Source organism: Chanodichthys erythropterus, chromosome 17, assembly GCF_024489055.1.
Source record: "Chanodichthys erythropterus isolate Z2021 chromosome 17, ASM2448905v1, whole genome shotgun sequence".
Lineage (NCBI taxonomy): Eukaryota > Metazoa > Chordata > Actinopteri > Cypriniformes > Xenocyprididae > Chanodichthys > Chanodichthys erythropterus.
Window position 1 is genome coordinate 32849587 of NC_090237.1, and position 20720 is coordinate 32870306.

A 20720-nucleotide genomic window follows, 5' to 3' on the forward strand; every position below is an offset into this window, starting at 1 on the left:
GGAGTTTTACACAATTTACTCAACTATATATATATAACAGAATTCAGCAGCTTGTCACAGAATTTGGCAAATGTCAGGTGAATAAGTGAATAAATCAAAAGTAGGCCTGTATACTTAAACACTTAATCAAATCGCGATGCTTGAATTTTTGCACAATACTGACCTCCAAACCTTTTGATTAGCAGCCCACACTTGGTTATAATCTCTTATTGTGAATAGATTTTTTTTTTTTTTAAATGCTATCTATAATGCAATCTGTGTCAAAACTGACTGGTGATGTGATGTGTTGACATAGAGATGCTTTGGACAAAGCCATTGAGGAGTTCACTCTATCATGTGCTGGTTATTGTGTTGCCACCTACGTCTTGGGCATTGGTGATCGTCATAGCGACAACATCATGGTTCGCAGTACAGGGCAGGTAGGTTGGGAAACCGTTCTACACATGAATTCATGTGAATGTATCATGTTCCCACAGAACGTATGCTGATTTAAAATGCCATTCTATAGTCCCTTCTGTTGATTAAAATGGTAATGAAGTTTGGTTGTTTTTAGATTGACAGGATATTTACAAAGTGTGTGTGTGTGTGTGTGTGTGTGTGTGTGTGTGTGTGTGTGTGTGTGTGTGTGTGTGTGTGTGTGTGTGTGTGTGTGTGTGTGTGTGTGTGTGTGTGTGTGTGTGTGTGTGTGTGTGTGTGTGTGTGTGTAATTCAGCTCTTCCACATAGACTTTGGTCATATCCTAGGAAACTTTAAATCCAAGTTTGGGATCAAGCGTGAGCGTGTTCCTTTCATCCTCACTCATGACTTCATCCACGTGATTCAACAGGGAAAAACGGGCAACACTGAGAAATTTGGAAAGTTAGTGACTGACTTATTTGTCTAATTTGCTTTATCTCCCTCCCTCTTAATGCACAATTCAATTTCTCTTTTTCATTATTTTTAATGATATAGGACACTAATCTAACATTGTGCTTTGTATATATGTGTAGTTTTAGGCAATACTGTGAGGAAGCGTATCTGATTCTGAGGAAGAATGGAAATCTGTTCATCACACTCTTTGCTCTGATGCTCACAGCAGGCCTCCCAGAGCTTACATCTGTCAAAGATATCCAGTATTTAAAGGTAAACAGACATGTACAGCGCATAATTCCCTTCAGGGATCTCCTTCAAGGGAAAGTACATCCAAAAATGAAAATTGTCATTTATTCATTCTAAAACAGCTCAAAACCCATATGAAATGGTAAGTGAATAGTAATGGGGCTGTCAAGCTCCAACAAGACTGACAAGCACAATAAAAATAATCCACATGAAGTCATACCATAGATTTGTTTGATGGAAAAGAAATTTAACAAGTTCACTGAAAATCTTGGCATTAGCATCCTTTGCATTATTTTTATATATAAAGAAGAAACTTCATTGCTTGTTATGCATATTGTGAATGCACCAGATTTGAACAAGTAAACTGTATTAGAGAGCTATGGCAAAAAGAAATATTTTCTGAAAATAATTTCTTAACTTTGTCAATTGTTCACACAAAGCTATTGTATGGCCTCAGAAGAATTGCAAGTCTTATATCTGCTTGTTAAGTCATAACGTATTGAATACAGTTTCTGGACACTAATAATGATTCAGAAAATATGAGTCACTGTTTGGCCTACTGAGTTTTAGTATGGAGATAAATGTTAGGATTATGATTTTTCGGTAGTACCACAGCGCACCATGAGTGTTTATTAGGACCGTTTGTTGTTTGCTTTTGGAAACAGTGGTATGAGAATTAAAAAAACTGGATTTATATGGCGTTTTAGGGTACTGCTACAGCATATCCTTTATGGACAACCACTGGTATCCTTTCGCTTTTTGTATGCAGGGCCAAACTTACCTCATATTGTGACATAGGCAAAAGACATTTTTGAATACATTTGAATACATTTAGCCGTGTTGCTATGTGTCATCAGTAAGCAACTGATTAGCCTAAACACACTAGCAAGAGCAAACGCAAACATCTTGCTTATAATAAGCATATCCCGCAAAAGCTGACGTAATGTGGCACAACTGTTTAAGGCTGTTTACACTGGACACATCAAAGTAAACTGTTTATAAACTGGTACATTTGTCTTTGAGCAGGTGCATGATGATGTATTAAAGCATTCACTGTAATGTGTGTGTGTATATATACACTATTCAAGTCAAGTCACCTTTATTTATATAGCGCTTTATACAATACAGATTGATTCAAAGCAGCTTTACAGAGATAACAGGAAAATTATGCATTTTGGCTGTTCAGCTGAAGTCAGTTCAGTGTTGATTCAGATGTGATTATGATTCAGACTGTCTGAATTCAGATCACGATCGGTAGCTTGAAGATCTGATTCATCATGCCGGTATGGAGGCGAAGCTGTCCTTAGGGGTTTGTGTGGAGGACCTGTCTGGTTCGTGTGGTCTTTGCTGAGGATCTGTGCTGATGGCTATGTCATGTCAATGAGGCCTTCACAGGGGATTGTCTAGTAGACACTGTCTCTGCTGACATTCATTGCTGCGTTGTGGTCGTGTATAGGTGCAAGTCCACCATCTGATCTGGATATGGACTGGATCCAGCTGACTATGATAACCTCGGGATACGGATGAGACTGACAGACTAATATTAGCATGTTCTTGGTTCCGGTTGACCTAATTTATGCAGCCTAACAATCATTTAACTGATTTGAATAACAGAAATTGATGTGTTATGTGTATGCCAGGTTAAAGAGATGTGTTTTAGTCTAGATTTTGCTTGCTTCCCGAACAAGGCTAGGAAGACTAGAGTTTGGGTGCTAATTAAGAAAAGATCTACCGCCTGCAGTTGATTTTGATATTCTAGGTTAATACCAACTGGCTAGAATTTTAAGATCGCAATAGACGTGAAGGACTATAATGTGTTAAGAGCTCGCTCAAGTACTGGGGAGCTTTGTTTAATAAGGAGACAATGCAGTGTTGACAGAACTGAGCTAATATGGTCATACTTCCTGGTAAGAACTCTAGCTGCTCCGTTTTGGACCAGCTGGAGTTTGTTTATTAGGCATGCAGGGCAACCACCGAGTAGAGCATTACAATAATCTAGCCTTGAAGTCATGAACGCGTGAACTAACTTATAATAGAGCTGAGTATCATCAGCATAAGTTTTTTTTTTTTTTTTTGAAAGAAATTAATACTTTTATTCAGCAAGGATGCATTAAATTGATCAAATGTGACAGTAAAGACATGTATAATGTTAGAAAAAATTAGGACAACATTAACTGCTTTGTGGTAATTTGTAAATTAATAAAATTTAACAAGTCATGATCTCAAACCACACATCATCTCACTTTTATGGCTTAACCCTGACTGGAATATCAACAAATCACCACTTACTGTTCTTGGATATCCCAGGTATTACACAATACACCACTAATAATAAATTTATTACATTCTCTCAGTTAACACAGAAATATAAATAAGGTAATGAAACAATATTATTTACAGTAGTTTACAGTTACTATTATTTACAAATTAAATGTCCATTAAAGAGGCAATTAAAGGTAGGATTTTAGAACAAACACCACTTTTAGAACCCATTAAAAATATCATTCATTAAAATTCAGACAAAATTATACAATTCCATCCATACTACTTCAATATCAGTGAAACAATGCAGAAAGGATCTTAACATCAATAATTCTGGAAACAAGTCTGCAGAAAAACATTCAATATAACTACTGTAAGGCTGGAAGCTTACGCTGCTATTTTGAACAAAAAGCAGTTGAAGGATGACATAATGCATATCTGATTCCAATATAATTAAGCTGACTCCAGTAAAGTTGTTTTTTTTTTTTTTTTTTTACCTCTTATTCATTAAAGGTAACAGTCTTCCTTAGAACTGAGAAAACATAGGATATAACCTAAACGTTTAGACAATGAAAGTTACAATCAATTTAGCTTTCAACATTATCAGTTACAAAAGGAAAGATTCTCAAAACTTTTGAAGCAGGCAAAGTTATTTATTAAGTTACATGTTTAAATATACAGACAGTAGAATGGAACAACATACTGTATAGAAAGTATACTTTTTAAAGGGATTTCTGAAGTACTAGGGCAGTAAAGAGTTTTACCCATATTTACTCAGCCCTACACTACAAATGCAAACATATATCTGATCCAGTAAAAACTCTTACACGGAACACATATTACACAACACAAAATGTTTAAAATGGGTCTAGCAAGTCGCACAGAATACAAATGCACTCATTGAAACCTTAACATTTTTAGAACAATGGTATAACAATAAAAGTTATCAGATTTCTTAAATTACAAAATTCCTGCCCTCACATAGTTGTCTTTTAAAAGACATCTCTCAAATTAATCTATCTTCAGAACTCACAGTTCCCCTCCTTCTTACTCTGGCAATCGGCAAGAAAACAATATTACTCACTTTAAAAAACTGTCAGTCTCCAAGAAAACAATATTACTCAATTGAAGAAGACAGAATCTCAGTCATACAATGGCTTCATATTAGGAGAGATATGCAGCTGCATTAAGATATATTACAAAGACGTACTCAAACATTCACTCCTCTGATCCTTAATATTAACCAAAGCTAGCATCAAATTCATGCCTCACATATGCATTTGTATATAAAAAACTTTCACACACCAGTATGTAAATTTCATTAATCATAAATACAATTAGTATTATTTATGAGATTTGTTTTCTCACCTTTTCTTCCTCTTCTCTCTCGCTGTCCTCAGTATTATTATTGTTGTTGTTCTTGTTGAAATTATTTATTATTATCATCCTTCACTTCCTGGCTGTCTCTGGGAGGTTGGGAGGGACCGAGCGTAAAATGAGGTAGGGGAGTAGGAAGAAAAGAGGGTAAAGAGAGGTGGAGGAAGCTAAAACATGTAAGACCAATGTCCATATATCTTTTAAAATGCCCTATCAGTTATATTAAACTGCTACTATGTTGATCTGTGTCTTTGTTTTTATATACCTCTCATGTGTTTTTGAGTTGGTGTAATGCAAATAAGGTCAGAGTCAAAAATAAAGATAAGAACATCACACAAAACAGAATTATAACATCAAATTAGGTCAATGCATTAACTGTGTTAAATGAGATGCCATTCAAAGTAAACAAATAAATATGAAGTGACACCAGCTGTATGTTTGTTTTCCAGGACTCTCTGGCATTAGGTAAAACCGATGAGGAGGCCCTCAAACAGTTCCGACAGAAGTTTGATGAAGCTCTGCGAGAGAGTTGGACCACCAAAGTCAACTGGATGGCCCACATTGTGGCTCACCCTTCATAAACACTAACATCTGGCCACACAAACATCTCACCAAACTGAAGTCAGGATTCACCATAAAGCACCATTAAACTGTCTACTACAGTCAAACCAGCTTATTTATGATCTCAGAAAATTGATGGCCGAATCACATGGATCTAAATGATCTTCAGAGGTCTAGACTCTGCAGGTATAAATGAAAAACTCTGCCCCTTTTTGTTGTGTTGAATATCAGCTGCCTCTGACCATAGTAGAGCCATGCAAAACCCTGACTTGACATTGGATGTAAAAGCAAGAACTTCAGCATTTTCTTCCTCCACTGAAAAGTCAATAAACAATAAACAAACTCCAATGTGTCCTTCCAGAGAGAAAGAGAAATTACCGAACCTTGAAACAAGGCAGGTTTTGGCCATCCAGAAATGAGATTTTTTTATTTTTTTTTTGTACAGCCGTGTTTAAGTATCGGGACTTTTGAAAATGGACCAATCAGAGCACAAGCTCAGAGGAAGTGCATCTTATCAGACCAAAAGGTATACATGTGCCTCTCTGCAGAAGAAACTTTTAGTTTGTATTTGCTTTTGAATTTTTTTAAACTGTATGTGCCAGACTACTTTATTATGAGAAATAGTCTTAAAAACACTGGAATCATGTTATAAGTATAAATATTTTATGAATTTTAAACGTTGTAATTGTAAAGCACTGTACCTATATCCCACAGTACTACTTGTACAGTATAGCAGAAATTGCTGTAAAATTGAAGAGGCTTCACATGCAGATATTTCATTGAGGATCACTTTGAACGAACACTGTGAAGATTGAGGGCCTTCCCCAACATCCCTCCTCTCATGTAGTTTGTTCTGTGGTGCTAGCCATAAAATATATTCCTCATCTAAATGTAAGCACAGCATTGTAGCCAAACCTGTTGTTTAATGGTACATCCATGAAAATTGCTTGTTTTTGGTGCCTGTTATTTTGAGAGTAATTTACAGATATAAATGGGCTTACTATTGTACGGTATATGCCTGCATATCAAAACTCAAGATTTCAGTGGCCTATTTAGTCAGAATATCTGCACAAAAGACTCAGTGGACCAAAAAGGGGAGGTCTAGCTGTCGTGACGGGGACTGTCTACTGACAGCTCAGACAGTAGTAATCACTGATTAATGCCTATCTTTTAAAGCACAGACAGTAATTATCAATGTTTTTACTACTGATAACCTGCTGTCTCTAGTGCTGCTTTTCTTGTTGGCTGTGTGACTAGAGATGTATATAGATGCACTGAGCATGTTATTTTTACACTGAATATGCCTCACATGTTATTCCGTATGTGTGAATGGGAGGAAATACTATGTACTTTGATATAGTGAGATTATTAAAAGCAATGCAGAGAGTATAGGACCAAAATTCCAGAGAATTATACGTTCATTTCCTGTGCTGTTATGGTAAATGAGAGAATAAGAGATTTGTGTCTATCAAATAAATTACAATTTATACTAGAGCAGGTTGTACTCTAATGGCCATCTATTAGGGGTCTTTTGATGCCTTTGTGCAATATGCAAACGTAAATGTGCAACTGTAAACCTATTATGAGAGTGTATGAGTGTGCGCTCGTGCTGCTGTATGTTACACTGATGACCTTTGATTTCACTGAAACGTTTAATACAGGCTTTTTGCTCTGTCTTGCCCATTTCATAGGAATAAAAGTTGTTTTCATTGAACTCTCTTTATAATTTCAGTTTGATTTGGAAAAAAAAAAAAAAAAATGTAAATGCATAGAAAAAATAAGAAAGTATTTGAAGATTCGAAATCTGCGTTTCAAAAAAAGGAGACATCCAAAGTCTGATGACTTGGACCTTACACAGCTGCACTGGTATATGTGCAGCTGTTAAGTATTATGGAATTATTTTTCCTTACCTAATGCAGGTCTTGGATAACCTGCTCTCCACTATGCTAACTAAGAAACTGTGAAGCTACGGATTTGAGGATCGTCCTCTGCTACTCATACTGAAATTAATACTTATACATGCAACTTTTGATTTTGCTCTTAAATTAAATAGTAACATTCTCCATGGCGTCGTTTGCAGGAAACAGAAGCTATATTAGTGCACTGCATGATTGATTTTATGTTTTCACTGTAGTTTTGCAGAATTCCGTTCACTGGTTACCATGAAAACAGTCGCTGCTGCTTCAGCCCTCACACGGTAGAAACATAGACCGTAAAAGAAAGAAATGAGCAAATAAAAATGTTCAACAAGCTGAAAGAAGTTGATCAATTTCTTTGTTGGTAACGTTTAAATAACTGATGTTATATTGTTGTCATTGTAAAGGTTTTTTTTTTTTTTTTTTTCCCAATGGCCAGCCACGGAGGGGAATCAGAGACACAAGGAGAGGAGAGTTATCCGCATTAAAGACCCACGACTGGGTAGATCAATGTGCTACTTCTTTCCTCTGGAAATTAAATAAAATGTGGAGGACGGTAACTGTGAGAAAATGATTGACAGGCCAGTTTATGCCTTTATGGTGACCGGATGCACGGAAATACTCGACATTTTATGACTGGTCTACTCTTCTGCAACACACCTTAAAGTATGTAGCATACTTTTTCTTAAAAAACAGTACTTGTATAGGCGGATTGGGACGCAGCACTAGTCTTGTGTATGTGTGGGTGTGCCTCATCAGTGCCGTTATACAACAGTGAATGTGTGCCAGACTACGAAATAGTGTAACAGTAGAAATATGCGTCCGCAGTTCACTCAAATTCAAAGTGTGCCAGTAAAGAAAGCAGCGTAAAACGTGTATCATAAAAAATGTATTCTTTTTATATAAGGTAGAAGCGGTAACAGTTGTTTTGAAATTTATATGGTTACTCAACTTTCCGCGATCATAACATCAGCATGGGATTCCACGTGCGGCGCCTTGCCGATTTATATAAAGAGACTGGCGGAGCCATACACCAATGAGCGCGGATTGACGTCACTCAGTAGTGTTTTCCATGGGAACCCTTGTGCGGCAACCAATAGGAAGTAAATGGGGAGTGACCAAAATTGAGGTCAGCGCGTGAGCCACTGCTTTCAGAGTTGATCAGGACCGGTGATGGAGTATTGTACAGTATGCTAGCATTCTTGTTGCACTCCCGGGAAAACATTGATACTACCAAATAACTGGGATAAAGCGTGCTCTTGCAGGTATGTCACTTTAGACTACTTCCTTTTATAATATATAGGCGTTCAAAAAATGTTGCATAACCTTTCGCGTACTGCGCATGCGCGGGCATTTTCTAATCATTCTGTTTTGTGTAGTATTCCTATATTTTTGAGTTGTAATGATTATAATACACTATATATACAATATTATATGCGTGAAATGTTACGTATTACTGCGTGTATGTCAATTAAAAACATATCGACACGAATTGTATCGGTGGTAGCAGGACTTTTACATCACTGTGTCAGTGTACCGTGCAGTGCATTGCAGGTCAACGTGTGTGAGTGTAGAGGGGCGGACTGGGGGAGCAGTTTAAGCTGAAAATAAAACAAATGCATTTAAATCTATGAAAACATATTCACAGCGGTGCTAATGTTTATTATATTGTCTTTATCTCCATTATATTTGCATTGGTATATTAATTAATGTAATTCTATAGTCCACGTACATTGCGGTCTAGATCTAAACACAACACAGATAAAGAACACAGGCACAAACATAGTATTATTTTTTAGTTTTACATTCTTAGGAGAAAAAAGTACAAATATGAGCCCCAAAATAAAGTGAGCAATAGAGTGTTTTAGACAAAAATGTATCAAATGGAGGTTTGTCAGAGGATTGTCTTATTACTAGCTACAGCAGCATAAGCCCTAAGAATATGAAATGAAGTTGCATGTTTGTTTATGGTGAGATATCTGTCTTGTTGAAATTAATATGTAGTGTTTGCCCTGAAAATGCAAATTAATAATTTAGCTGAAACTGGACTATTTAGTGTATCTATCAGAAACATTTGTCTGCCATTGCTATACACCACTCATTTTTTTTCTGATTACCTACATGAAAAACCTGTACATGTGAGCATGAATGCTTGACTAGCATTCTTTTTTTATGGTGAGAAGACTATATAGGTCATAATGAACATTGTACATCATCATACATAAAAGGCTATTTCATCCTATCAGGTAAGTAGGAGAAAACATAGATCTTTTTTATTGCAAGGTTTTTTTATTAAAGAGTCATGAATCCCCTTTGATAAACTTCGAAATGTCTTCTTTTTCATTAGAGACACAATACTAACTATCATGAATAAATTAAATACATTTTGATAAACGACATATACAAGTATTAACAAATTTAATATTTCAGAGATATGAAAAGTAATTCTACAAATGGTCTTCTACAGATGGAACCCATCATGTCTTTCACAATATCTTTATCACTTTTATGAGCACTACTGACTCTGAACAAATGACATATGCTTAAGCATGAAGAATAAATCCAGTGAGAATTTTCTGTCCATTCTGAATAAAGAACTAAATAATTTTAGAGTTTTTGGAACTTTCTAACTTTTCTTCAATAAGTAATACAGTCATGAGGGTCTGTGTCACCCTGACTCATTTTAATTGAAAATTGAATAACTTGCTCATTATAAAAGCGGTATATTCAAGCCATTGTTTGCATGGATTGCACTTTAATGTATTTTTGAATAAATTTATTGATTCAGACAGAAAAATTAACATCAGTCACATGCAGATGGACGTGTATTTCAGTTTTATTAGCCAAAGATAACTTTGAGTGAGATTAATGACTTCCATAATCAATAAATATAATTGCTTTAAAAAAAAGAGTATTCATTCATTTACCATTCATTCATCTTACCACATGTCTTTTTCACAGCTACAACAATATGATGGGATCAAGGAACCTTTGACCTGAAATGTAAAGCTTGACCTTGTCCATGTCAGGTGAGACAGAGCCAAAGCCCTACATGTACAGGGGACCATCTGAGGAGGGGGAGCCGGAGTCCCCATGTGGCTCCATGTCTCACCTGCATCGCATGGGCGGGGCCTCTGAGGGGAGTGACAGCAGTCATGACCAACCCACGTCTCCCAGACCTCAAACACAGATGCATGAGGACATGGAGATGGGTGGAAATGGCTCCAGTGGAAGTGGCACAGAATCTCACAGTAACGAGTCGCACAGTAATGAATCCCACGGAAATGAGTCTGTGGGGAGTTCCAGTGGAAACAGAAAAGATTATGCCATCATGGCATCATCAGGTAGTAACAAGAGGTAAGATTCATTCAGTGTTAAAGTTTTAAAATTGCAGTAAGCGATTTATGAGAAACACTGTGGATATTTTGAAATCGACACCCAAACAAACACACCACTACTTTCATTGCTCCGCCCCCAAAATAGCAAACACACTATGCAACACAGGCGATAGAGGTCCGATAAGATTTCTTGCTGCACGGGATTACATTTTGAATGAAAGGCGGATTGCGGTCTGTAACTATAGTGTGCATTAGGCGGAAGCGGGCGGTCTGACAATAACCCGGTCGCTCCCGAGATGATTTGACATCCGCGCATTCTGTGCTTGAACTTAAAGTGAACAAAACTTTGTGCAGTGCTGGCGTTCACACAGTCCCCAGTTCCCTGTCCTGAGAAACCTGGCAAGATATTTTATTTGCATTAGAGGTCTGTGCGAGTGTGCCTTCAGAGAACATTCAACCTTTGTGATCGTATTTTGGAGGAGAGACGTTCTGAAACGGTCATCAGTCAGTGTCATTCTGTTCTTGCGTGGATGTTAAAGATTAGTAAGCCAACAGTTTTTCTTGTATATAATATGCAACATCCTATATTTGTTATCCCCAATCACTCTCTTTCTTTAGGGGAAGTTTAAACACGAGATTCTGGAAACGATCTTTAGCTGGACCCGTTGGGTCAGGAAGAAAATCACTATATGCGGATAGCGGGTGAACACAGAGTGAATTTTAGGCGGGAGCGGGTTCGTGCGGAATAGAACCATTGCGGGAGCGGGACGAAAAAACAGTCCCCCGCAGACCTCTAACAGGCGACAACTAACCCTGGTGCAGGGGTAGGCAAGTTCAGTCCTAGAGAGCCGCTGTCCTGCTGAGTTTAGCTCCAACCTTAATCAAACACACCTGAACAAGCCATTCAAGCTCTTCAGGATTACTAAGGCTATAGACAGCTGATGTTTTTTTTTCAGGGTTGGAGCTAAACTCTGCAGGACAGCGGCTCTCTAGGACCGAACTTGCCTACCCCTGAGCTGATGCATCAGACAGCTCTCTTAACCCTTTGAGCGGTATGGTCCCACATATGGGATTTTTATTTCTGTGCCCCTGGACGTACGGTCTCACATATGGGATTTAGAACGTTCAGTGAAAACTGAAAACTGTGCTTTCGCGCTTTGGCTGCGAGACGGACGCGCTCAGCACTTGTCATATATCACACCTATGCAGTGTTTTCAGCCACATAATGTTTCTTTTAAAGGTGCCCTAGATTCAAAAATTAAATTTACCTTGGCATAGTTAAATAACAAGAGTTCAGTACATGGAAAAGACATACAGTGAGTCTCAAACTCCATTGTTTCCTCCTTCTTATATAAATCTCATTTGTTTAAAAGACCTCCGAAGAACAGGCAAATCTCAACATAACACCGACTGTTACGTAACAGTCGGGGTGTACGCCCCCAATATTTGCATATGCCAGCCCATGTTCCCAACATTATGAAAGGGATTACACATCTGGATCTCTGCACAGCTGAGACACAATCATCAGACTAGGTAAGCAAGCAAGGACAATAGCGAAAAATGGCAGATGGAGCAATAATAACTGACATGATCCATGATATCATGATATTTTTAGTGGTATTTGTAAATTGTCTTTCTAAATGTTTCGTTAGCATGTTGCTAATGTACTGTTAAATGTGGTTAAAGTTAGCATCGTTTCTTACTGTATTCACGGAGACAAGAGCCGTCGCATTTTCATTTTTAAACACTTGCAGTCTGTATAATTCATAAACACAACTTCATTCTTTATAAATCTATCCAACAGTGTAGCATTAGCCGTTAGCCACGGAGCACAGCCTCAAACTCATTCATAACCAAATGTAAACATCCAAATAAACACTGTACTTACGCGATTAGACATGCTGCATGACGAACACTTTTTTAAAGATCCATTTTGAGGGTTATATTAGCTGTTTGAACTTTTTTTTATGTCGTTTAAGGCAAGCGCGAGCTCCGTGGGCAGGGAGCGTCAGCATTTAAAGGGCCACACACACTGAATCGGCTCATTTATAATGATGCCCCAAAATAGGCAGTTAAAAAAAATAATTAAAAAAAAATCTATGGGGTATTTTGAGCTGAAACTTCACAGACACATTCAGGGGACACCTTAGACTTATATTACATCTTTTTTTTTTTTTAAAGTTCTAGGGCACCTTTAAAGTTTCAGACATTTAAATATGCATAAGCACCAGTAAAACAATACATTTAGAGATTATAAAATACACACTGATGTCAGACATCTGTGGAAGCAGCAATAACAATCCATTCAAATATAATTTGCTGACATTTATTCATATAAGACACACATAATGGGCCTAAGTAACTATAAAGTTTACTCTTTTATTCTTCCAGCTCACCAGCCACTTACTTGCATATATTTCGGGAGACACTGATGAATTCACATGCCGCCCATCTTGCGTTATAGGACAAAACACACTCACTTACACATATTTGTGAATTGGAATATCAGATAGTTGATGACATGGTAAGCAAGTTTGTGAATATTTTAAATAAAAAAATAATCTGTACATACAGTGTTATTGTGGCTGCGTTCAGCGTACGTGACATGCATAACGCGTTGCCATGGAAACAATAAGGGCAAACGTTCTAAATAATGGTCGTCTTAAAAAAACTCACTCTGGGGGGTCAGTTAGAATATTTGGTAACACTTTACTTGAAGGGGTGTGCATAAGACTGACATAACACCGTCATAATCATGACATGACACATGTCATGAATATGAAGGAGGTTTTCTGAATGTTTATGACAACTGTCATTAAGTGTCATTCGATCAATTATGTCATTTTTAATGCAAAGATGACATTGTTTGAGTTGTCCGAGTTATGACAACTTGACATAAACCAATACATCATAACCTGTCAGTGTCTTTGTCATGACAACTTGACATCATTTAGCTTTATGGGTTAACATTGCAATAAACTGTCATGTGGTTGGTTTTGACATTGGCTGTCATGAGGCCATTATAATAGTGTCATGAATATGTATCTTGAGCTCAAGTACAGTGGTACAAATTGAACTTGTCATTAAAATGTCATTAAGTGACAATACTCTGACAAATAATTTTATAACAGTGTCATGACTATTTTTCATTTCATGTTTTTTTTTTTTTTTTTTTTTAAGTTTCCTCCAACAGAAGGTCAGATAATAGACAATTTCAAATTCCGTAAAAAAGATGACACTGTTATAAAATAATGGCAACACTTTATTTTAGGGTCTTTTAACTAGTTGCTTATTACTATTAGCATTCATATGGCTAAAATATTGGCTATTTATTAGTACTTATAAAGCACATATTAATGCTTTGTTCTGCATGACCTTATTCTACATTCTTAATCCTACCCAATACCTAAACCTAACAATTAACTATAATAAGCAGTAAATTAAGAGTTTATTGAGGGAAAAGTCATAGTTATTCATTTATATGTGTTCCCTAAAATAATGTAATGTAATGTTAACCCATAAAGCTAAGTAGTTTTTTAAGTTTGATAATTAATCTGCTATGTCATGTTTATGACAGGTTATGATGTTTTGCTAATGTCAAGTTGTCATGACAAAGACATTGACAGGTTATGATGTGTTGGTTAAGTTGTCGTAACAAAGACATCTCAAACAATGTCATCTTCGCATTAAAAATGACATAATTGAGCGAATGACATTTAATGACAGTTGTCATGCATAAAACCTCCTTCATATTCAAGACACGTGTCATGTCAAGATTATGAAGGTGTCATATCAGTCTTATGCACACCCCTTCAAGTAAAGTGTTACCGAATATTTTAAACTTAAAAAGGTTAAGAATGGATGAATCCGCTGTGATGCAGCAACAACAGCATACAACCACGTATCTTGGTTCTGTGAAACATCGTAAAAAACAATGTTACTATCGTATCGAGCGGAAACAAAGCAACCTCCTTTTTCAGGCCTTCTCGCTATTTAACGTCTCTCCAGCACTGGAAAGCTTTTCCACTGTTAACACAGGACCTAAAGCTCTTGCCTGATCACCTAACCTTTCTTTTTCCAGTGATATTCCTCTAACCTTTCCTCTTTATCTCAGCTTTCTCTCTTTCTACAGTCTTTCAAATCTCCCTCTTGCTCACTCTCTCTCCTACCCCATCATGAGCGGATACGCCCCCTAATGCTGATTTGCTACTAGAGTGTTCTGTTGCTCGGTGGATCGGTTTGAGCCACTTTGTGTTTTCTCCTTTTTACACAGCCAGGACTATGTACAAACACAATGTTTTTGTTTTTTTTTATTTCAGCACACACGTAGAACAGACATCTAGCAAATACTCCGAAAACAGCGTTTCTCAGAAACTGCTTTCTGCACCTCTACGGAACCCTTAAAAACATCCATATCCCTTTTCTCAGTGGAAAAGTATATGACTGAGTTGTAGTAAAATGGCAAGGATTGCAAAGCTGAACCTAAAAATTAAGTGGGACCTAATTATTGAATTTTTAGGCAATGAATCAAAATATAAAAACAGTACACAACAAAAAGATTCTCTGCTAATGGCCAGAAGGTTGTTGTCAAAAAAATGCATTCTGACAGGGTGGTCAGGTATAATGTACAATGATCAGAAACACACAGTTACAGCAGCCAGAGAAACATTAAAGTTAGAAAGTCAAGGGTCAAGTTCCCAACTAAAGCAAACGTTCACCTCCAAAACGGTGACTTCAAAATTGACTATTGTCAATAAAACATCAACATCTAAAAGTTTTGTATGAAACAAATAGTCAAACTGGATTGTAATAATTAAAGATGCTGAGATCTAGACAGATCTGTTAGCGTTTAATGTTCTGCTGCTGGTCATGTGTTTTCAGCTTATTTTTATAAATTCAGCTATTTAAGGAGATTTTACTTTACTGCCAGTTATTTGACTGTTTTATCATCCAACTGTTTTGTTATTGTATTATTGTAATTTTACATACATTTGTATGTCATTTAAGAAAACAGAAAATGCTGTATAAAAATACAGCCAATCAGAGCATGGGAAACGAAAGTGAGCCCAAAGCTGTTGGCCTCACCTGGGCAAGCCCGCACTGGGCCTGTTTAGGTTTGGTTTGGGCTGGCCCTAGCCCACTGTGCCTGCAAAAAGCCAGCATGGGCCCCACAGGGGCATGTTTGCAGGGATGGCACCAGGACGCACTATGAGATGACGACGAGCCGGTGGAAGGAGGGTGTGATGCTCTGGGAAATCCTGGGTCCGGCCATTCATGTGGATGTAAATCTGACATGTGCCAACTAACTAAACATTTTTGCAGACCATGTACACCCCTTCATGACAGTGATGTTCCCTGATAGAAGTGCCTCTTTTGGCAGGATAATCACCCTGCCACACTGCACTCATTGTTCAGGAATGGTTTGAGGAACATGATGAAGAGTTCAAGGTGTTTCCCCAGCCTCCAAATTCCCCAGATCTCAATCCAATTGAACATCTGTGGGATGTGCTGCACCGATCCACGGCGGCTCCACCTCGCAACCTACAGGACTTGAAGGATCTGTTAATCCTTAATGATGTTTAGGTGCCAAATACCACAGGACACCTTCAGGGGTCTTGTCAAGTCCATGCCTTGGCGGGTCTATACACAGAGGACCAACAGCTTATTAGGCAGGTGGTCATAATGTTCTGGCTCATTAATGTGTATATACAGTTGAGCTCGAATGTTTACATACCCCTTGCAGAATATGCAAAAATGTTAATCACTTTAACAAAATAAGAAGGATCATGAAAATTTCACATAACAGATGTTTACATAAAGTCCACAAGACAAAAAAAAATAGCTGAATTTATAAAAATGACCCCATTCAAAAATTTACATACCCTTCATTCTTAATACTGTGTGTCATTACCTGGATGATCCACGACTGTTTTTTTGTTTTGTGATGGTTGTTCATGAGTCCCTTGTTTGTCCTGAGCAGTTAAACTGAGCTCTATTCTTCAGAAAAAATCCTCCTAGGTCCTGCAAATTGTTTGATTTTCCAGCATCTTCTGCATATTTGAACCCTTTACAGCAGTGACTGTATGATATTGAAATCCATCTTTTCACACTGAGGACAACTGAGGGACTCAAACAAAACTATTAAAAAAGCTGCCAAATTCGCTGATGCTCCAGGAGGAAACACGATGCATTAAGAGTCAGGTTTCTGCTTTTGGAGCCAGCCCACATCACTGAGGGCAAATATAGTCTGATTTATGTGTAGACTTGCTGGACAAAGCTGAGATAAAATCATATTAGCAAAAAAATGGACTGGTATGATTTCAGACAGACTAAAACGTTTACAGGAATTTTAACAAAACAAATTATTGTTTAAGTCCAGCTGAATTTGAATTTTTTAATTCCTTGAAAAAGCATAAAACATGCTATTTTTTAACATTATTTTAAATGCCACATCTAGTTTTGCGTTCATTTAGGGTCAATTAACTCTTTCTGTAATTAGTCTGTCTTCTATATGAGAGCTGTTTTATCATTTTTTACATTTCAAAGCTTATTTTACACATTCATTTTCATGCTAAATAAGTAAACATAGCTTCAGTGTCAAAAGTGGCATGAATTATTTTTAATTGAATAAACCACAAATATTAATCACAGAAATTAACACTATATACTACTTTATAAAAACACTTTTTGTTAAATAAACAATTTATTCTATTATACTTTATATTATATAGTGATTTTTTTGTGTGTATTTCAAATAAGATGACAAAAAAGGTAGAAATTCAGGAAAGTGAAGGACTGTTTTTATGGTTGTTTGTCTGTTCTCTTTGTGTAATCACCTCCCCTTTAGTTTGTTTGAGAAAAAACAAGCAGTCTAATGTAGAAAAAAGCATTATGTAATATCTTGATAATAATGCCCTGACCTCTTGTCAGAAATTATTCAGTTGTTTTGTGTGTCTCACTTATATTTGTTGTTCTCTTCACCTCTCATTTTTCTTCTGTAGCTCAAACTCTCAAAGTCTTTCTCCTCCCAGTAGCAACAATGCTTTCAGCCTTGTCAGTTCAGAGCAAGACAACCCGTCAACCAGCGGTTGCAGGTAACACAACCACAGTCATTAAATAGCTATAATACATTATATACAACCACTTAAAGGGTTAGTTCACCCAAAAATGAAAATTATGTCATTATTTACTCACCCTCAGGTCGTAAGACCTTAGTTCATCTTCGGAACACAAATTAAGATATGTTTGATAAAATCTGATGGGTCAGTGAGGCCTTCATTGACAGCAAGTTTAAATGGTTGAATAAAGTCGTTATTTTGTTTGTTTTTTTGGCGCACAAAAAATATTCTCATCGCTTCATAACATTAAGGTTGAACCACTGTAGTCACATGGACTGAAATTGTAAATTCAGTTAACTTGCTGTCAATGGAGGCCTCACTGAGCCATCGGATTTTAGCAAAAATATCTTATTTTGTGTTCTGAAGATGAAGGAATGTCTTACGGGTGTGGAACGACATGAGAGTGAGTAAATTATTTTTCAATTTTTACTTCAAGTCATTCAGCTCCTCTTTTTGGAGTCTTAATTCTTGTTTTACATTGTAAAACATGCAGTGACCCCTTTAAGTATCACAGTAGGTACAGTGGGAATAATAGTTGTGTCATTTTGTATGTGTGTTGTCTCTGCAGTAGTGAACAGTCAGCAAAGGCTAAGACTCAGAAGGAGCTTTTTAAGACCCTAAAAGAGCTGAAATATCACCTCCCTCCCGACAAGCGCAGCAAGGGCCGGGCCAGCACACTTCACAGTCTCAGATACGCCATGCGCTGCATCAAACAAGTCAAAGGTCAGACAACCACAAACAAATTAATTTATGCAGTTTTTATGTGTTTGTGAATGCAAATGTATAAGCTTGACACGTTTTTCTTTGTTTTTACAGCAAATGAAGAGTACTATCAGATGCTTATGATCAATGACAGTCAGCCTTCAGGTCTGGACGTGTCCTCATACACTATTGAAGAAATCAACAGTATTACCTCAGAATATACCCTCAAAAATGCAGTGAGTTGCACACATAAACATACACAAGCCTTTAAATGGTTCTTACTTACATGCTCAGAAACTCTCAATGAAAACATCTTTAAGTAAAGCTAAGTGTGCCATTGTCAAAATCAGTTAAAACACAATAAATATCTTTACATAGCCTTAGATTACATGTGATGGACTGCATATACAGAACCCAGATCCTAGATTAACAAACAACAATGTTCTTACTCTAAAATAAGACTTGTTGGGAAGTATTGTATACTTTCTATTAAATAATATAAAAAAAAAAAAAAATGGCTTAAGATTCATGTTTTTAAGTCCATCATAAAACAGAGGTTTTTGCATATTGGTGGTTTGAGTTGATCTTGATGGCTGGACATAGACACAGTTTAGTTCCTCATCTCATTATGTGACAGAAGAACATAAAGGGAGTGAGTGTCTGAAACTGTTTTGCTGTTTTTGTGTGTAAAGGATATTTTTGCAGTTGCGGTGTCCCTGATCACGGGGAAGATTGTGTACATTTCGGAACAGGCTGCAGGAATCTTGAACTGCAGAAAGGATGAGTTCAAAGACACAAAGTTTGTGGAGTTTCTGGCACCTCGTGACGTCAGTGTGTTCTACAGTTTTACAACACCATACAGACTTCCATCTTGGAGCATGTGCACCGGAACAGGTCAGTCTGCCAATGCAGTGAACTGATTTATTTAAACTACTGTAGTGCTGTCAATGGATTAAAAAAAAAAAATGAATTAACACATTTTCTGAAATTAATAGCAACTGATTGCACCTAACATAAAAAATTTTCATATATTTTTATATTATAATACATAATTTCACATTGAATCTCCAAATCGGTGTCAGTGAATAAATACATAGATTCATATTTAATATTCATGTCGTAGTGGTCTGGTGGTAGAATATTTGTTATGCTTGCTAGAGGATCGGGGTTCTAATCTACTGTGGTATACTTTACACCTACATGTATGCAACTTCTGCTACTGATATCTTTTTAAAAAAAAAAATTCTCAGTTTCTGGGAATAAAATGAATAGTTATAGCCATTCAACATTACAGTATAAATTGAAAGCCATATTTGTAACATTTAATAGCTTTAAATAAATAATATAACATCTTATAATTTAAGGCGAACTTAAAACAATCTTTACATGAATCAATTATAATAAATGGTACATTCAGCTGTGCGTAACATAGCAGGGCTCAAAGCTAAGGATTTTTTTTTTTCTACTAGCCTGGTCATAGGTTTAACAGTAGTATTCAGGTAAGAAATACTACAGAAATTGAGTAATCAAATGTATAATAACACTGCATAGTCTTCAATGTTTTCATTTAATATAGATTAATCCTTATTAAAGCTAGAAAAGTTGATCAGTCAAGAGCAGTGAGCGGTTTCTTGATTAAGATTAATGACAGACAGCAGCATAGTATAGTAGGCTGCTGTTACTTTAAGACTGACGCGGATCTGACACTCTGAAAATCTGAAAATCTTTACGTTCATTTAAGACTTTTTATCTCATTTAAGACTGTGCTTACAAAGATACTCACCAAACAGGCATTTTGACATAATTTTTGACATAAATAATTTTGTCTGTTCAAGCGCAATAAGATGCTTTTCTTTCACATTCATTCTGCTCACATTCATCTCTTTCGTTTTCACTGTTTTTCAGAGTCGTCATCCACTGAATTCATGCAGGAGAAATCCTTTTTTTGTCGCATCAGGTCAGAGAAATTTATGTTCAGTGTTCTTAATTCTAAGTGCAAAAGTAATATTTCACACTGTCATTATTCAATAGATTTATTACATGCATAGACATAGTGTGATAGGTTTGAAATATATTCTGACATTCACTGGCTGCATGATGGATATTGCACACTACACTGTGGCTGGTAAGAGATGGACAAAAATATTTCACTATGACTGGTGTTCACTATGACTTTCACTATGACTAGTATGTTGCACATATTTTTATTACTGCACCAGGAAACAAAGTTCTACATTACTGCTTAGTTACTTCTACAATAAGAGCTTTAAAAGAAGACTAAAGAAGTGACTAAATATCATGATGTTTGTAAAATTTGGCCCTTCAATTCTTTCAAAGATATTCAAGAG

General features: G+C 36.6%; 2 protein-coding genes across 6 annotated transcripts in view; both read left to right on the forward strand.

Moving 5' to 3' along the window:
• Window positions 1–6980, forward strand: part of pik3cb (phosphatidylinositol-4,5-bisphosphate 3-kinase, catalytic subunit beta) — a 70497-nt gene extending 63517 nt beyond the window's left edge. The window contains exons 21-24 of the mRNA XM_067364315.1: window positions 296–419; window positions 713–858; window positions 990–1122; window positions 5187–6980. Of these exons, the coding sequence (XP_067220416.1) occupies window positions 296–419; window positions 713–858; window positions 990–1122; window positions 5187–5318 (535 nt within the window). The 3' untranslated portion in view covers window positions 5319–6980. The remainder of the gene's footprint in view (window positions 1–295; window positions 420–712; window positions 859–989; window positions 1123–5186) is intronic.
• A 699-nt stretch (window positions 6981–7679) lies between these two features.
• Window positions 7680–20720, forward strand: part of LOC137004123 (period circadian protein homolog 2-like) — a 33824-nt gene continuing 20783 nt past the window's right edge. For 2 of the 5 annotated variants that reach the window (XM_067364312.1, XM_067364313.1), the window contains exons 1-7: window positions 7969–8479; window positions 10176–10571; window positions 17554–17646; window positions 18239–18393; window positions 18487–18608; window positions 19065–19266; window positions 20278–20329. In XM_067364312.1, coding sequence (XP_067220413.1) covers window positions 10237–10571; window positions 17554–17646; window positions 18239–18393; window positions 18487–18608; window positions 19065–19266; window positions 20278–20329 — 959 coding nt within the window. In that variant the 5' untranslated portion in view covers window positions 7969–8479; window positions 10176–10236. Of the gene's footprint in view, window positions 7881–7967; window positions 8480–10175; window positions 10572–16202; window positions 16222–17553; window positions 17647–18238; window positions 18394–18486; window positions 18609–19064; window positions 19267–20277; window positions 20330–20720 lie in introns of those variants that run through there. The other 3 variants (XM_067364311.1, XM_067364310.1, XM_067364314.1) reach the window with 3 other exon arrangements.